A 17,384-nucleotide genomic window follows, 5' to 3' on the forward strand; every position below is an offset into this window, starting at 1 on the left:
GAACTGTCGTTACAGATAAGAGCCTCAGCACTCAGTGGTGAACTCTGTGCCTGCTCCTCACTTGTCTCTGCAAGTCAGCAGAGCCAGGACATTTCTGCACTACTTGCTGTCATTAGCTGGAGGAGTCTTGTGGGAAAGCAGTGTGTAGATACAGGTAATCCTCTAGAGGCAGTTATACAGAGATGTGTTAAGAGATCAGGATGACTTAACTCTTACTGAATGCTCCTCACATATTATTCTTAAGGCACAGTGCCAACATCCTCCAAAATGAATCCCATAAAGCCCTGTAGTTTCAGAATGTGAAGCTCATTATGTTCACACTAACAAACAAATACAGTGCTAACAGATGCAGATGTACTGAATTTGGCAAGAAACAGTTAACTTATGACTTACTACTGGAGTTATGATTTAGTAACAGTCTGCTGTGAAGCACTGACATAGAAAGAGCGTTTTTGGTAGAATAAATGCTGTCTTTTTTAATGTTTTGTGTTCCTTCCTTCATTTATACTTTTCATCAAAAAGATCGATAATATCCCACAGACATTAAAATAAAGCTGAATCTACAGAACAGAGCTCCAGCTATCTGCTGGATAAGCAGACTTTCCCTTCTCCTTAAAACAATGTTCCAAATTACTTTCTTCATACAACTTTCTCCTGTGTCCCAATTTCACCTATGTGAAGCTTTCTTCACTTTTCTTCTGGATCTTCTTTAGCACCTTACCTCCTCCTCTCACCCTGCCTCGGCTCAGTCGATCATTTTAGTAGCAAGAGTCCCCACTTTTACAGAAAGAAAACCAACACGATCATAAAAGGGAAAGATAAAGAAACGTTAAAAGACTACTTTTAAAGTTATGATGATAGTTCAACACCCATTTCTAGCACTGCAGTTTAAAGCCCCAGAGGACAAAATCACAATCACAGCACTGTTGCTTTTCCTTTTGTCCTTTCATTCTAACATATAAACCCAGGACAAACTCTTCCTCTTCCCCCCTTCCAAATCGCAGTGTGCATCAGGCAAACCCGCTTATTTGTGATAGCTGCCTTGTTCTTTGTTCCCCTGCACCAAGGGGAATCTGTTGAACCACAGCAGTGACTGATGATTGAGGGAAAGACCAGACTTGATTAGAAACTGCCAGCTAGCAGTAAGTAACTGATGCAGCTGGTTACTCAGGCATCCCAGACAGCAGGTTAGTATGGGCAGACATAGCAAGACAGCCTGGCAGACCCAGGCACTGACCCCATCCACACATGTTCTCAGCATGTTCTGTTGATTGAGAAAAAGGGGAGAGGATGATGCTTTCCACCCTATGTTTTCATTTTTAGCTCCGCCAAGAAGGATTTCCCTTATCCAAGTCTGCACCACCTGCACAAAGCAGCTCCATTTCTCTCACCTTAAAATCAAACTGTCCTTTATTCTGTCTTTGCAATTTCCATTTCTTGACACAGTTACACTAAAACTGTCAGTGGAGGAAACTTCACTAACATTACAGAGAAAGACAATTTTCCTCAAGACTGTGTGTGTTTCTGGAGTGAAGAAAGAAGTACATTACACTGCCAAAGTGGTGGCACCAATGGCTCTAGAGGGACAGTGGAGCTGAGCCCTGGAGTTGCTCAGTCTTGGAGTTGGATAGGACTGTGCCTGCAGATACATGAGAGATGTGAAAATCACCTATAGCAGCTGATCCGTTTTTCAGGAAAGATTAAAGTACCGCCTGATTCTTCAGCTTTATTGTATGCATTAACTGACCACACTGTGGCACATAAAATCCAATTACATACTATAGTATAACTGCTGTTTATTTTATGATTAGCATAGTTTATGAATGTGAATCAGTCTATTTTAATCAGAGCCAACAAAGAAAATAATGCTGTTTTCTATGCTGGTATCCCAAATATTTATATGAAAATAAGCAAACGCCTTGCAGGCTTAAAGGTCACTAATTGTGATCACTAAATACCTCTTCTCAGGCAATACCCTTATCATTAAAGAAAATGCTTAATTAGGCAGAATTGAGCGGCTATAATTTAAAAGGAAAATTGAGAAAGGCATTGCAGGGTGCTTGTATTAAACGTACAGCAAAAAAATAAACACTTCTGGAAAGAAAGTGTATTTCCAGAATCTTAACCCCTTCCGTGCCCCTTCTGTTGTTTTTTCCCCCTTGGTTTGCCAATGCAGCTGTGAACTTTTTCTGTCATTGAGAGTCCTTCAAGGGATTCCATCAAGGAAGATGGCATTTGAACAGACCAGTATGAAACTACTCATACGTGATCCGCTGCCGGTGACCTCTGTTCGATTTTTACTTTCTGAAATGTTTCAAGATTGATTGGTGAAAATTTTTACTTTTCATCACATTTTGAATAATGAGATGCTGTCTAATTCTTGGTGATATATTTCAGCTATTAACTTTCTGCTTGTTGAAAAGAAATCGGAATACTTTCAGTTCTGAAGTTTGAAGGCATTGTGATTCTGTCTGATGTTAATGCTGTCTGGAGATTTCTGTGACCAATTACTTCCATGAATGCCATTCTATGCTGCCATTTCTTTAGTGTCCCCGATTTATCTCTCAGAGCCTTTATGACTTTACGTTTAGCTGTTATGGAGAAGCAGAGCAGGTCATGTGGTTACCCAGAGGCATTAGTATGGTAATTTTCTTCAAGTTGAGTAGGTGGAAATAATTAATGGACCGCTTTATTGATGTACATAGATAGCCGATTCTCTCTGTGGTTTCAATTCCCAGCTTCAATAAAGTAGCTTGAGATTTTATCTGAGGGACCAGTAATTACACAGGACAAGAATAATCACTGCACAAATACAATTTGATTGTGTTTTATGCTGTTGCCAGGGCTGATGTTAAAGCTTAAATGTATAAACAAGGAACTGCTGCATTAATAAGTTGACTCTTCGTGTTTAAGCTCACAGACTCTGGAGTAACTTAAATTCAGAAAATCTGTGCTCTTACAAGAGGAAGTTCCAATCTTAGCGTAACACAAAGAATTTCACTGTCTCACCTTGACTTCATCTTGTGCTATGAACAGTGACCAGAAGCAGACTCCTTGGGGAAGATAAGCACCTTCTGAGCTGTACTTCCTTTCACTTCCAGGAGGATATTGAGGCATTCCCCGGTTCAATGATATCTGCAAAGCCATTTTAATTAACATTTGATGGAACATCAATGAATTTGCAATCACCTTATCCTGTTTATAGGAGTGACAGCAAAACAAACTCTAACAGACAGCTCAATTTTTTTGGGGGGGGGATGGTAAGGACAAAGCTACTTCCACGTGTCCGTTTGTCTGTAGCCCTGCAAGGAGACCCCTGAAGGACTCTTTAAGGAGGGCTCTTTAAAAATGAAATGATATTTGCGACTTCTCATCCCTGTGAGACAGCACAGATTTAAATGATGACTCTGACAATTCAAGTCACCACGGTATTCACCCATGATTTCTGACTGACTCCAGTGAATTTGTTTGTTTTATCAGTTTATATTAAAAAACATTTTTCCAGTGCTTGAATTGGAGGCGGTTTCTCAGATTCGTTCCCCATAAAGAAGGTCCTGTGTGGGAACATCCCTAGGCACCTCTGTAAGCAGTAAGGAAAAGAATTGATAGAGCTTTGCTCTGTGTTATCTTTCATGTGCTTCTTTTACAACTTCATCATCAGGTGGCCCTACAGACACAGGCAGGATCCTTGCCTCTTGCACACTGAGGAAAAGTTATTAGTGGTTTTTATGCCGTTAGAAAATTGTTCCTCAGTATCTTCTTTTGACTTGCTTTACTTTAGTTTTATACCTAACATGTCAGAGTTTATTGTTCTTTTTTACAGTAAGTGCCTCACAGCAACTCTTCAGAAAGCACCTCAAAAATTCCAGTTAAGAGCAAGATGCAGGAACAGAACAGGACAGAATGCAGAAACTTCTGTGTAATTCAGTTCTCCATAGCCAGAGAAATTATGTGGGAGACAAGTCTTAACTGTCACAGCCATTTCATCACCTACACCTTTGAGTCCAACATCATTTTTTACTACGATGAAGTAGTATTTAGGATGTAGAGCACATCCCTCTGATCCCATGCTACACAACCTCTGCCCCCTCTCCCAACACAGAGCTGCTGCACCCTTAGAGATGCTCAGAAGCCGCCTGGAGATGAGTGGCTCCTCCTGAGCAGGGAGGTTGGATGAGGTGACCTCCAGGGCTCCCTTCCAGTCTCATCCAGTCTGTGGCTGTGTGACATGGATGTGCACTGCTGGATGTCCAACACACGCTGTGGGCAGCATGATTACAGTCTGTGAGTTCATGGCGCATACAGAAGGGCACCTTATTGGGCACTCTTCCTTCTCTTTTCCTCTTCAGATGTATTTATTCAGGCAAATATTGGTGTATCAGTGGGAGAATAGCATTCAACCCTGACTGTATTGTTCTAGTTGTTGTTATGCATAGGTTTGGTAACAGCCTTCAAAATCCCACGTTCAAGCACATTCATACATCTCAATAAAACTTCTTCCCAGTAAATTGGAAGAAATTCTGTCAGGAGAAATGTGAAGACATGACACTGGTCAGGGCAAAACTTGTCACCTTTTGTCTGTGTAATGTGCTGAGAAGCAAGCTCAAGCAATGTAAGTTTAGGATGATTTATAAAGATAGAGATGACACGATCACTATATAGCAAGTTCTGGCAGAATGACCAGTAGCTTGAGAGCCCTGTTAAATGAGATCATAAACTGCTGTGTGGGCTGCATGCAAACCAGCTTGGAAAGGAGCTCCTGTGCGATGCAGGTGCCAGGCTGCTGTCAAGAATGCTTCAGAGGTCCACACACAAAGGTGCATTGCATCCCCACTCATACGTGACTGGATTTCTATGGACACACAGTGCAGGTAACTGTGGTGAGGGAGAAACTATTTCATTAATGACTTAGTCTCTACTAGAACATTGCCTGATGGAACAAAAGCTGAAATAACAAAAGAACAACATTTTGCTGCTCTCCCCCTAGTAGAATCTTGTCTTCTAGTTAACCTGGAATAATAGAATAATGACTATTTTGCTATGTTTTCCTAGATTCACCTACTAATTTCTTTAGACTAGACAGTGAATTCGGCACTCATTTTTAATTTAAACCTTGATGTTCTACATAAATACTTCTGGAAATTTTTCATTGTGCTTCTGAACACTTTTCTAATACTCTGAGCATCTAAGAAGCAACACTAATCACTTTAATTTAATATAATTACTGATTAATATTGCACAATGTCACTATCCACTGGTTAACCAGGGTGTTCAGTCACCCTTAGGTCACCCATAATTAATTAACCTTCACTTGAAGCATAAGCAATCTTTCTGATCCCAAAGAAAAGTTTGCCAGCGTTGTACTTTTTGTTCAACCACGTATTCATAGGTGTATCCAGAAGTAATGCTTCCAAATATTTCCACAGAAACTACCAAAGCTACAAAGGCAGGATAACACTGTCTATCTATTAGAGCAGATTCTCACCTACAAACACTGTTTTCAACACAGTCACCACCATTAGCTGTACATTTTCTCCAGCCACCAACAAGAGCTGTGTGCCACACTGGTAGCAATCTGCAGCAGCAGAGGTGGCCCAGAGCTGTGACTGCTGAAATGCACCACTGCCCCTCTCTGCGCCCACATGCCCTGCTTGGTTTTCATCAACATCCAATTGGAACTTTTTTTTAACAAGATATTTGACAGAGGGTTCATGGTGTGCATTTTTCTTACAGTTATGCTTTATTTTAACAAATTCTAGTAAACCTGACATTTTTTAAAAGTGAGTAAAAAGGAATGGTTTCAGTCTAATGACACACTGTGTAAATTTACCGTAAGGACAAATGAGCAACATACCCATCACTAAGTAAATATTTGATAAAACTAACAGCAAAAAAGCTATTTGTGGCTGAATTTGGGATTATAGCTACTCAAACGTACACCTTCTTTCCTGGTACAAATGTGTAGGGAACAATATGCTTTGGTCTTTGTTTAAGAAGTTCTAATATCAAGTGCTAGACGGATTTGCCCGTTTTCAGTTTCAGTGTGTGCACGCAGAACGTATGACAAGTCTGATTACCTGGCTGTCTGCCTTGTGTCGATCTCTCTAGGCTTTCCAGACTTTTCTTGAACTTGCACTTGCTTTATATTTTACAGTTCCCTCCTTTTGGGGTTTGGTGAACTCAGCTTGGAATCTTTGCTCTGTTGGGAAAAGGCAGTCACCCGTCAATATCGAAACCAGCCATATGATTTTTGATCCATTCCTAACTCCGCTTCGCATCAACACAGGGGGAAGAAAGGTATGTGCTCTTTGTGTTCTGCTATAAAACCAAGAAGATAACAGGGAGTTACGTGCTACATATCTGGGCACGGGACAGGCAGTTAAAAATGATCTAGTTTCTGTGTAATCCAGACAATGCTGGCACTGAGATTGATAAGGATGAATCTTCTATTGGATATATCCTGCCATAAGTTAATTAGAAAACAAAACGACAACATTTACTTTAATAGATCTGAAGTATACCTTCCAAGAATAGTTGATCAAATGAAAGACAGGCTGGCAAAGATGAGCTCAGCTATAAAAAAAGTCTTATTCAGCTAAAATTAGCATGATAGTTTCCTTTGAAAAGCGACTGCCATAACTGACTAGCTTATAACCTCTGTTCTGATCAATAATCTTTTTAAAAGATATGCATGGAAACCGTCCTGTTTACCCAGATTTGGGTATCTGAATAAAATGCTGTGTGAAAGCAGAGCCCTTTCTGATACACTCACGTGCCCACGTGTGGCTCAGGAGGTGGACTGCTGGCACACAAAGGTAGAGGCAGAAAGCAAACTTGATAAATAATTCTGCTCAAACTGGTGGAGATTGTTGTCTGAGGTGTGCATATGTGCCAAAATATCACTGATAGGTCCTCATCACTGATCTTTTTTTACTGCATCTAAGTTATCATAGGAGCTAAAATTTGTCTAAAAAGGTATTTTAAAGATTTGTTGCTTATTGTAGGCAGACAGTTCTCTTCTGCTGTTCAGTTTTCTGCAACAAAGAACAATGCAAATGGAAAAACGCTGTGACTTACAATGCTGGAACAAGCAGAAACTCTAACAAAAGGTTATTCGAAAATGATTTATCTTCTCCCGTTGTCTTGACAAATGAGATTTCTGCTGGAAACGCCATGAGATGGGAATATGCTCTGTGTTTCCTATTGAGCTTCTTGTGGTACAAGTGCACACACAACAGAATTGATGTAAACCTCCTTACAGAAGTGAAAAAATGGTGGTATTGTTACTTACTGAAGGACAGTAGTGCTTCCAGCTGTGGTCCACGTTTCAGGGGAAAATGTGCTTTTTGCCTTTTATGCAGAACTGCATTGGAGCCTTTCTTTCTATTAAAAAAAAAAAAGACAACAAACGTATTGATTCAAGCATTTATATAAAGAATGACATCTTTCAGGTTATTTATAAATTACAGAATGATGTAACATAAAGTCAAGAAAGAAACGACATGTAAGCGATCACTGAGCCAAAGCCAGGAGTTTCAGGATATGCAGTGACTGCAGCGGTCCTAAGAATTCAGCTGGGTTTTGTGCCAGTTTGGGATGAAGGAAGTGTCTGATTATTAATAAAATATCAGAGGCACTGAGGGCCTGGAGATGTTGTCAGAAATGAGATGTCCTTGTTGCACTCAAATGCTGTCCTGCTGCTGCCAGGTGGTGATGGCTTTCTATCGTGCTATGAGAACAGGATTTGTTCTAGTTGTGGTTAATCTTTTTTAGAGGGATTTCTAAAATGGCTGAATCAAAATGCTCTTTTAAGGAAAAGCTGCCTTAAGATAATTCTTTCCTCATAGTTAAGGCTTCAGTGAGGAGGTGATTTGGCAGGCAGCATGTTTATGCTCACTCTTTGTCATGTTTCTTATAAAGTGGATGTATGTTTCTTATGGGCTGAAGCACTTCAGTTTTCAGGGCAGTGAACCAGTTGGTACGGCAGCCAAGGAATTTCTATGACAAGACTTGACTGTAATTGTGTTGTAAACTAAAGGGTTTTATGGAACTGATCCTAAGAAAAAATGATGAATTAATAAAAAAGGAATTTGCAGGTAGGCACACAGAGGCAAAATTATGCACATCTTTTTGAAAAGGGAGCTGGCAGGAATCGTGCTATATGAGAGCAGGTAGATGGAAGGAAGCCTTCCACCTGTCTAGCCCCTTCCATCAGAAAGTTTGTTTCAGTATTAGTAATGGAAGCCACTTTGGAAAACCATATTGGTTTTCCAACTGCAACTTTTTAGACCACTTGAGAATTAAAAGCTGTATTTTCTTGTTCCTAAAGAAAAGTGAAGGTCTAAAAGGGGAGTACAAACGAACAACATTGCCATCCTCCTACCCCAGTGCCAGCAAGGGGAGAAGAGTGCAGACAGTGGCCGGTTACAAAGCAGATGACTTAATAGATAATGCTGACCTGAGGCTGAGAAGAAACTTCTTCCCAATCCATTCAGGAGCAAATGGGATGGCAATGTAATTTGCTAAGTAGATAAACCTCTTTTGATCCAATTTGCACAACAAAGTTCCAGAGAGCAATGGTAATATTGCTTTATGTGCTGTTAAACCATCGCAGTGCAGTATCAGCTCATGCAATTTACAATTCAAGTATAGTCAGATGTTATTCTGAATTGTGCTATGTTATTTTGTATGTTTGTGCTTCTTAATTTCCTGAGAAAGTGGCTTTTCAGGTCCTCAAGGCTGAATATCATTGATACAGTTAATTGGATTTCAAGATCCAGAATCTGAGCACAAGATATTTAATGAGTTTTACATGCAGATAAATTCCCCAGAATAAATGCTGCTTTTGAGGAAACTCCCCAAGTTTCAGCTCTGTCTCAGGCCCAGTTTTGTCTCTTGATTATCCGTTTTAGTGAATTGAACATGCAGCCCTTTTCAGATAAACAACCCATTTTAATAAACAATATAAACTCTTATTAATATGCAAATCACACTTCTTCACTCTGTCACAAAGAAAAATATAGACTTACTTTCTCTACTTTTTCCTTTGGATTCAGCAAGCACTGAGGCACCCAGCAACAACTGCAATACAGCAGGATAACTTCCCTGCCGAGCTGCTGTGACAGGCAGCAAGCGCTGCCTCCAAAGCAGAGTTTCCAGCTCTCATGTAGGTACTGTTGCTGGCAGCAGATGAACAAACCACCCCGTTGTGCACAGTCCTCTGCTGGGATTTCCTCCCTCATTCACCACTGCTGGCAGTATCTTTTCCACAAGATCTCTGCCTTCGTTCCCCAAAACTCGTTCCCTGATCTCCTGTAACCCATCTCATCTCCTGATTTTCTGTGGACTTACTTTGAAGAACCCTATTTCCAAGGTTTTTTAAGAGTAAATTTTCTGAAGCTCCAGTTAGGTGAGAAGCAGTTATAGACATGCAAACATAGTACTCTGTAAATTTAGAGCAGAAGTTTATCGTGGCTCTGCACATATTGGTCCAAAGCGGATCTGCGAGGTTAAGCTTTGCTGCTGTCTTGATTTGCATTCTACAACCCATAGGGGACATTTTGTTTTGCAAACCTCCTCACATTTAAAGGAAAACTTAGATTTCCCTTAGAAATTTGTAAATACGTGTGTGTATGAAACAGAAACAAACAAGAGGCCTTGGAAGTATTCTAAATGAAATCAAGACTGAAAGGCAGCAGCAGAAATACCTGTGATGGTAGAGGCTACATCTGTGCCCAGCTGTATGCATAGGATTAAGAGCTTGAATAGCTCACGGAGCAGCAGAGCAGGGCCGTGCTTTGTTGCAGCTGGAGCAAGAGATCAGCGTGCGATAAGCTGGGCTCTGTGTGCCACTGTGTGTCCCAGGCACGGCTTCACCCACCTGTGATCTCCATGTGTGCCACTTCTGCCTTTAGATTCTCAAGTTCTTGGCAATAGTGTTCTCAGCACAACTGATGGGTTGTTAAGATTTCTTCAGGAAATCTTTTTTTCCATCTAGCATGAGCTTTGTTTCTTAGCAGTTCTTGTCCATACTTTTTTTCCCCCTTCTAAAAATTTGTTAAGTAACACATTTATTAGACACAAAGTGAATCTTGCCAACTAATTTACCTTGTAAGCAATAACCTGTGTTGTAATCATTTTAGGTCACGCTTGCAGGCTTAAAGCAGCAGTTGAAAGCAGGTAAAGTTTGTTTAAAACCACTTTAAGATGAGGAAGAACATTGTGTCTGAGGAAACAAGCAGCTCTGTGTCTGCTGGCCAAGGGCTGTTCTGTGCTTTCTGGAGCTCAGTGTGCTCAATTAAAGCTGTTCAGTAAAACCCATAAGTCTGCTTCCTCATATGGGGCATTAATGAATGCAATCACATATTATTTAAATTAATATATTTATAAATAATGGGTTCATACTATGCATCACAAGATAATGGCAATATTTAGCAATTTCTAAACTAAAAGAGTGAGAGAAAAGAGATTTATGAATTGAAATCAGCTAAATGGTTTCTCTGCCAGCTAGTTCTGATTCCATGCTGTTCAATCAATTCAGAGTATTACTGGCATTTTTCTCAAGAGTGCAATATATGACAACCGCCAAGCTTTGCTTTGGTGATTGCTAAAAGGACAGACACTGGTCTGAGCCATATTTCAGCACTGCAGGAATATAAAAAATGAATTGTTAGAAATGGTCCAGGAGGAATGGGTAGCAATAAGACATCAATGTCACCTGTAAACTGATTTGTGATGAATTTTTAGAGAGCTTACTAATATGATGTTTTGATTTAAAGAGGCTTTAGAAAGTCAAAAATCTACTGCAAACATCAACAGCCTTAATGAATAAAAAAATGCATATAGTGTTGCTGCTTAAATAGTTTTCTGATACAGTAATAAGTGAACAGAAAATTAAAGTAGCAGGTTAAAGTAACTGCTGCATATTAGCCCTCATCACTCAGTATTTAGAAAAGGAAAAAGGGCTGAGCACTGCTTCAGAGTTATTTAGGGAAAAGCTTTTATCTAGAGTCTGGATTTGTCTCTAGTGGTGTTACTGTTTCCTTATCACTTCAGTGATGGAATCAGTTTGGAACGTGGGGACTCAGATGGGCACCTTTGTGTTTCCCTAAATTTCTGGATGCTGATGGCAGTGGAACACCACTGAAATCATGAAGGAGACCTGAATGGCACTGGCATGCATTTCTGCATCTCCTTCACACCATCAAGGTTTTGTGGCTTCAGTACAACTCCTCTGCCTGCCTTTTAATCTGGTCCAGTGCCATAAAAGAAGCTCACTTTTCTGCCATAGGAAACTTCCTCAGAAATGCTAGATACAGCAGTAAGAAACCATTTGGAGGGCTTACTCCACAAGCTATATCGTACTCTGTTTTGGAGCTCAGGATACACTCTGATTTTAAGGACAGCCTCTTTTTAAAGGCTCATGAGATTGTATCTCAGCTGCAGTTGTGTATCAGTTAAAAGCAGAAAGGATTTAAGGACAAATTGTGTTTCTTGACTTCCTTTGGATGTGTAGGGAAAAGGAATGGGTGCATACCCTTTACCCCCATATACTTTCCACTGTGCCCCAGCCAGTGACTGGAAGCAGCATATCAACATCATAATCTGATAGTACTAAATTGCTCCACTTGCATTCTGCAGTCCTGTTTGCTGCCATGCAAACAGTGAAAAGAAATACATCTCAGAGATGAATCCAGATCGCAGCAGCTTCCAGGGCTACGCCAAGGGCAGTACAGCTGTGCTGAGGTGGCACATAAAAGCTCCTTTGAAGACACTTTGCCTTAACTAAGAATTTAACCTTAACCACATATTTCATCCAGTCCTATTTCATCTAGGAGTACTTAAGACCTCTTCTCAAAATAGTGTTCAAATGCACTGTGCAAAGAAACCTTCAGAAAAAAACAAAGATCAAAAACGTGCATTGTTTTTGATATCATCACAGCCCTTCCACATATGTGCATTTTTGTGTTTAGTTTTGTAAAGCATATTATTTATATGATGGACATAAATAGCTACTTTGGAGTGACTGCAACTTTTGATGCCAATGTCAATTCATGATCTCTCCTTTTAGTGTGTTATTAAAAGTGACAGTCTGCCATAGTCCCAGTACCCTAAAGATGAATTGGGATATAAATCTCTGCCTGATACATTAGGGGCCATTTACCAGGTACTGCTCAATTAGAAGTCCAGAAATGCTGCTATACAGACCTCCTGGAAGGTTGCCAAAGGAGAGATTTGAATGCTGGAGAGAGAAACTGCACCCAGAACCTCACTACCACGATGGATTTGACACACACATAAGGCAGTGCTATTGAAGAGACTCAATTCTTTAGCCATCCAACAATAAATCTGTGTCTCTAAATCTCAACTTCAGGCTTAAACCTCTGGCACTTTATCTTGTTTATTTGACATCTTCTCACTATAAGGAAGTTATTGTCTACTCCTGGCAAGATGAATGTCGTATCCAGGGTCCTTGTAGAATTACACAAAACTCCTTGGTGCAAGCCTATACGCACATAAATGCATATATACAAAAGGATATTGTTTGGAAGTGCAGCAATGTATGCCAGCCTCTATGCCCAAATTTCAGATGGAATCATCCTCTATTATGATGTAAACTTTTGTACCATGTTAGTACCCATTTGTCATTACCCAGGGGTCTTTGGTGTCACCAAGGTGCCTATGTATTTGTGGTACTAGTTTGACCTTTCTGGAGGCCTCTTTGTGGCAAGAAGTTATGCAAGTTTCCTGTTAACACAAATTGTTCCCTATACTGCAGAAATAATGAAGCCCAGTTTCCTCTGGAATCACATTTTAGCTTCTTTATAGCCTCTGTACCCTGTTATCACTTCACTTCACAAATACCCTCCATTACAAGGCAAAGACAGCAGAGCTGTGGCTATTTCCAAGCTCTTTGTGACAGCCAGCCTGCAAATGCACCTGCTGATTGCTCAATTGACTGCTGCTAACAGCAATCTATAATACCTTAGTTTTACCTGCCTTTCCCTCAGTGCAAAATTAGTTTGGCTTCTTATAGCCAATTTTAACAGAAAACCTAGATATCTTCTTCTTTGTCAAAGTTGGATGAAACTGGCCAGCAAATACCGCAGTTACTGAAAGGAAAGTAGAAAGCAGGTTACAAAACAGTTTGTTACTGTTATAACGAAATTTTTGTGGCATTTTTTGTTATAGGCATCTTATTGAAAGCCATATCTATGAAGGCAGGAAGTATAGAAGCTAAGAATTCCTGCACCAAACAAGGAATTTCACAATCCTTACTGTTGTGATAAATTGAAGATAGAGAGTCAAGTCTGGAAAAGTCTTCCAAGTTCCATTACAAACTGTATTGTAATCTTTGGAATGCAGAAGGGCTACCGCACTCATTCTGAGCAAGGTCACAGCTAAAATTCTCTTACAGTCTTGTGCTCTCACAGGCCAAAGATACACTACAGGAGAATCTGCTCAAAAGTACCCCAGCTAGCTCAGAGGAGAGCAAGCACAGGTATGAGCTCAAATTATGAACCTGAGCAGGTGCTGCACAGCTGGCCAGGAGCTACAGGTGGGCATCTCTGCATTGGTCTCAATGGTTTGGGAGAAACTCTTGCCTCAATAGCTCAAGTTATTTGAGTGGACTGATATTTTTCCAAATGTCATGTTCTTTAAATGCTGTTTGAAGTTGAAGGTTTGCTCAGTTCTCCTTGGAATTTCACTGCAAATATCACCAAGATGTTTGTATGTGTCCAGCTGCTATATGACCTCCTGTTCTTGCTCTCCCAGAAAAGTGCAAAGGAAGAAGAAAAATTGTTGCACATGAAGACTTAGACCAGTGTTGTGATAAATATTCACCACTGAAAACAAAGATGTAATGCCCTAATGAAAGGACCAATTTCTAACATGCTGCAATTACCATATTGCATGTATATCTGCCTGGACTGTTAACAATTACCTCTCATCCTCTAAAATATGAAATCAGAAACACAGTTGTGGATATAATCTTCAATAAAGACCTCAGAATTTCTTCTTATTAAAGCCTATGCCAATGAAAACTCCTGCAACATATTGATAAGAATCTAGAAGTCATTGCTTGGATCTACATCATTCTTTGGGTAAAAGCCTGGTTTCATTTGCAGATCTGTGATAAAGCTGATCACAATGAAGCACTCTCAGTCCAGCCTCCTTCCTCAGCTAGTTCTGGGCTTTCTTACTGTCTCGTTGGCAGAATTAAACATTTTTGGCCAATGGAATTTTCTCATGTTCTCTCTTCCACTTAGGCTTCTTTTCCTCAAAATGCTTTAGCTGTAAAATTACATGCCCATTTCAACCTCTAGAATTGTTTGGCCAGTAGTGTTTGTCCTTTTGTGCACCATTGTCCTCTGCATAAGTAATCATGTGAATAAAGGGATGTGCATTGAGCCACGTAGGAAAGAGGTTCATAAAGAGAAGAACTGCTAGGAAGTGCAGAATACATGCCAGCACTTAACTTTTCTTCCTGCTTCGGCCAGATACCATTAGCAGGGTTAACACTACTTTTTCTGTGAGCAACATGGAGGTGTGTATAATCAACAAATATAGGATGTCATAATTAAGAAATATACAAGAAAGTTAAGCTAAACAGGTTATCGTGCTAAAGAAGAATGGATGGAAAGCTTACCCTTGTCCTGGGTTCACTGAGAAGACTCAAAGAGGAGCAATCTCTAAAAGAAATCCTTCCCCCCTGGGAGTCAGCTCTTAAAAGGTGTCTTGGAGAGGTGGAGCAAGGCCTTCACCTGCTCCCAGGGCTGACTTTTTGCTCATCTCAGGTTGTCAATTGGTTCAGGCTGTGATTCAGCAGTTCCCATGCAGAGGTGTTTACTGGAGAGATGTGCTACTGAGCTGCAAGTCAGTGCTCTATGGCATGGGAACCTGCAGCAGCCTTTAGCTGAACACCCCTCACTTAAATTAGGAACAGTATTACAGCATCTGGTGTATGTAATGGGGGAGTAAAACAGCTGTGCTGGATGAAATATTGAGTCTGGCAAATGATTACAACAGAGTTTATAAATATTACTTTTAGTCTGCCTGCAGTCATTGTTTAACAGCAAGAGAAGACAGAGAGAAAGGGGCAGACAGAGAGAAGAGTTCTGCACCTGAAATTCCACGAAAAGGAGTGATACATCAGTCGAGTCCAGATTTCCTTAGAAGGTAGATCTCTTGAGATGTGATGGAATGAGTGTCCTGTACAACCAGAGTGTCTATCAGTCACATTGGCACAATGGGAAAGCAATTTCTCAGAGAGCACACATACAATTTTTCTGTGATTGTTCTCAAGTGTTTGATGATGGAGGGAGTTTTAGCAACAAATCCTTTACTGTAATCCTAGGAGATATCTTGAGATAAAATTGTGCATCACAATCTTGAGGTAGCAGTTTGGGAGAGGTTTCAGCTGCCCTCCACAGTCACAAGTTATGAAACCAGAGACTTCTATAATGAATTGGCAGCAGAACAGAATATTATCATGGAATGAATACAAGGAGAAAGATAATAGAATGTTTGCATGACATCTGTGGGAAGAGGGGAATTATAGCTGACATTCAGATCAACACATTATCACCCACTTTTCTTCGTGAAACTGTAGGGGAAGAGTTGTTGAAGCTCTGTAGGATGACTGTATGGGAACTGCTGAGTCACGGCCTGAACCTCTGATGGATCACCTGAGGCGAGCACTGAGCCAGCCAGAGGAGCACAGGTGAAGGCAATTCAGCTGTGCTGCTGGAAGGGGTGGAGCCTGGCTGCACCTCTTCTAGGCCTATTTAAGAGCTGGCTACCAGTGGGGAAGCATCTTAATATTAATTGATTATGCAATGACTTTGCATTGTTCTGTAGAATCTGAATCTATTCAAACAGTGCTTCTATTTCTAAAGCTTCCGTGTTTTGGGAGCGTTCTTTAGTAGTTACCATCATCTTTCCAACCCAAGTAGTTGTGTTAGACGAGGTATTGAGTCTGTCAAGTTATTACAACAAACTTTACCCGACTGCAATTATTTCTTAATAGCAAGAGAAGATAGAAAAAGAGTTTTGTACATCAAATGTTACAAGAAAGAATGATAATGATGCTACTGTACAGTGAGAGTGCATGAGGACCAGCATCCAATTAGAGCACGTAGAAACTAGCTGCAAACAGAAAGACAAGTGGAACAGCAATTCCTGAACGAGAATGGTTCTCGTCTCAAGATCTGCCATTGTAGCAAGAGCCCACATGGCATTAAAGAGATATATTCTGCAATTTTTTAGCAAGATGAAAGTTACATTTCATTAAGTTTTTATGGTATTTTGAGACCAATCAATAAGCTTTACTACCTGCATCCTCCATTGCCTCTTTGCAGCTCAGTGGGCTATCAGCTCTCTTTCTAGATGTGCTATGGATGTGCAATCACACTTTATTTAATGACTAAAATGGACACCTTTGGTGATAACTGGTTCTTCAGTAAGTTATATAATTGTTCCCAGCTTAGGCAGCCTTTATTAAATTATTATTGAAAACAGAATTTCATGCTTGGTTAAGTGGTAAATTTAATTCATTCACTATGAAGAGACGGTAACAAATACGAATTTACCAGTATTACTTCTAAGAAAGGAGAGGAAGTTCAATATAGCTGCAAGTATCACTCTTCTCTCCCAAAACATTAGGTAGCATTCCTCCTCCTTAACAGAGGCGTATCAAAATACCACAAGGAAATAACCTGCTCCTTTTGGCAAGGAAAATCTAGCTTTTTAAACAGCGGTAGTTATATAAAATTAATTTTCCCCTTTATTTCTTGAATTTAAAGTGGTCCTGACTGCATTTGACAACTCAGAATAAATGCATTGTAAATAAAAGGTAGCTAGAGAAATTTTCAGTGCGTTTGAAAAATGAAAGGATAAAGCATTCACTGGAAATATGTTTTCTTCATACTATAATAGAACTGATGGAACCCCAGGCTGAATTTGTATTCACACCAGTTGGTTAGCATTTGCAACAACACTGATTTCAAATGTCATAATTCCAATTTGCTAATTCAACTAACCATCCTGTAAGCGTGTGAGGTTACATTGATACATTTAAAATCTTTTTTTTCTTAACAAAGTGATTAAATTGTTTTTGCAGCATTGCCCGATACAAACATGTATTTCAAGGCTGATGGTGTTGCCCCTTCTGGCTGAGCAAGCGCGATTTGATTTAAAAGTCCAAGTCAGTTCATGTGGTGAATAACCAGGATTAGACACCGAAATCCAGGCAGCATCTCTGGTCGATAACACAGCGAGGCGTTAGTTTAAAAAACTAAAAGCAGGGCAGCGGTAAATTCGTACATCACTCCTTTGGAGTGAGAATTGGCAACCTGCTGGTCAGTAGCTGTAATGGGCCTTTT

At 40.1% G+C, this 17,384-nt stretch overlaps 1 protein-coding gene and 1 long non-coding RNA gene across 4 annotated transcripts in view; one reads left to right on the forward strand and one right to left on the reverse strand.

The window, feature by feature from the left end:
• Positions 1 to 17,384, forward strand: part of CA10 (carbonic anhydrase 10) — a 151,468-nt gene that overhangs the window by 58,100 nt on the left and 75,984 nt on the right. For both annotated transcript variants that reach the window (XM_052687990.1, XM_052687991.1), the window contains exon 4: positions 6,155 to 6,297. In XM_052687990.1, the coding sequence (XP_052543950.1) occupies positions 6,155 to 6,297 (143 nt within the window). The remainder of the gene's footprint in view (positions 1 to 6,154; positions 6,298 to 17,384) is intronic.
• On the reverse strand, positions 1,530 to 15,814 carry LOC128083091 (uncharacterized). 2 transcript variants are annotated; one of them, XR_008207961.1, is made up of 4 exons: positions 14,651 to 15,814; positions 7,292 to 7,383; positions 6,078 to 6,199; positions 1,530 to 3,135 (listed from the first exon to the last, which is right to left on the reverse strand). It is a non-coding gene; the product is annotated as an uncharacterized LOC128083091 (long non-coding RNA). The 2 variants fall into 2 exon arrangements; XR_008207960.1 differs by lacking the exon at positions 1,530 to 3,135 and adding an exon at positions 3,816 to 4,520.

The sequence above is a fragment of the Tympanuchus pallidicinctus genome, unplaced genomic scaffold (genome assembly GCF_026119805.1).
Source record: "Tympanuchus pallidicinctus isolate F22 unplaced genomic scaffold, pur_lepc_1.0 scaffold23, whole genome shotgun sequence".
Taxonomy (NCBI): Eukaryota; Metazoa; Chordata; class Aves; order Galliformes; family Phasianidae; genus Tympanuchus; species Tympanuchus pallidicinctus.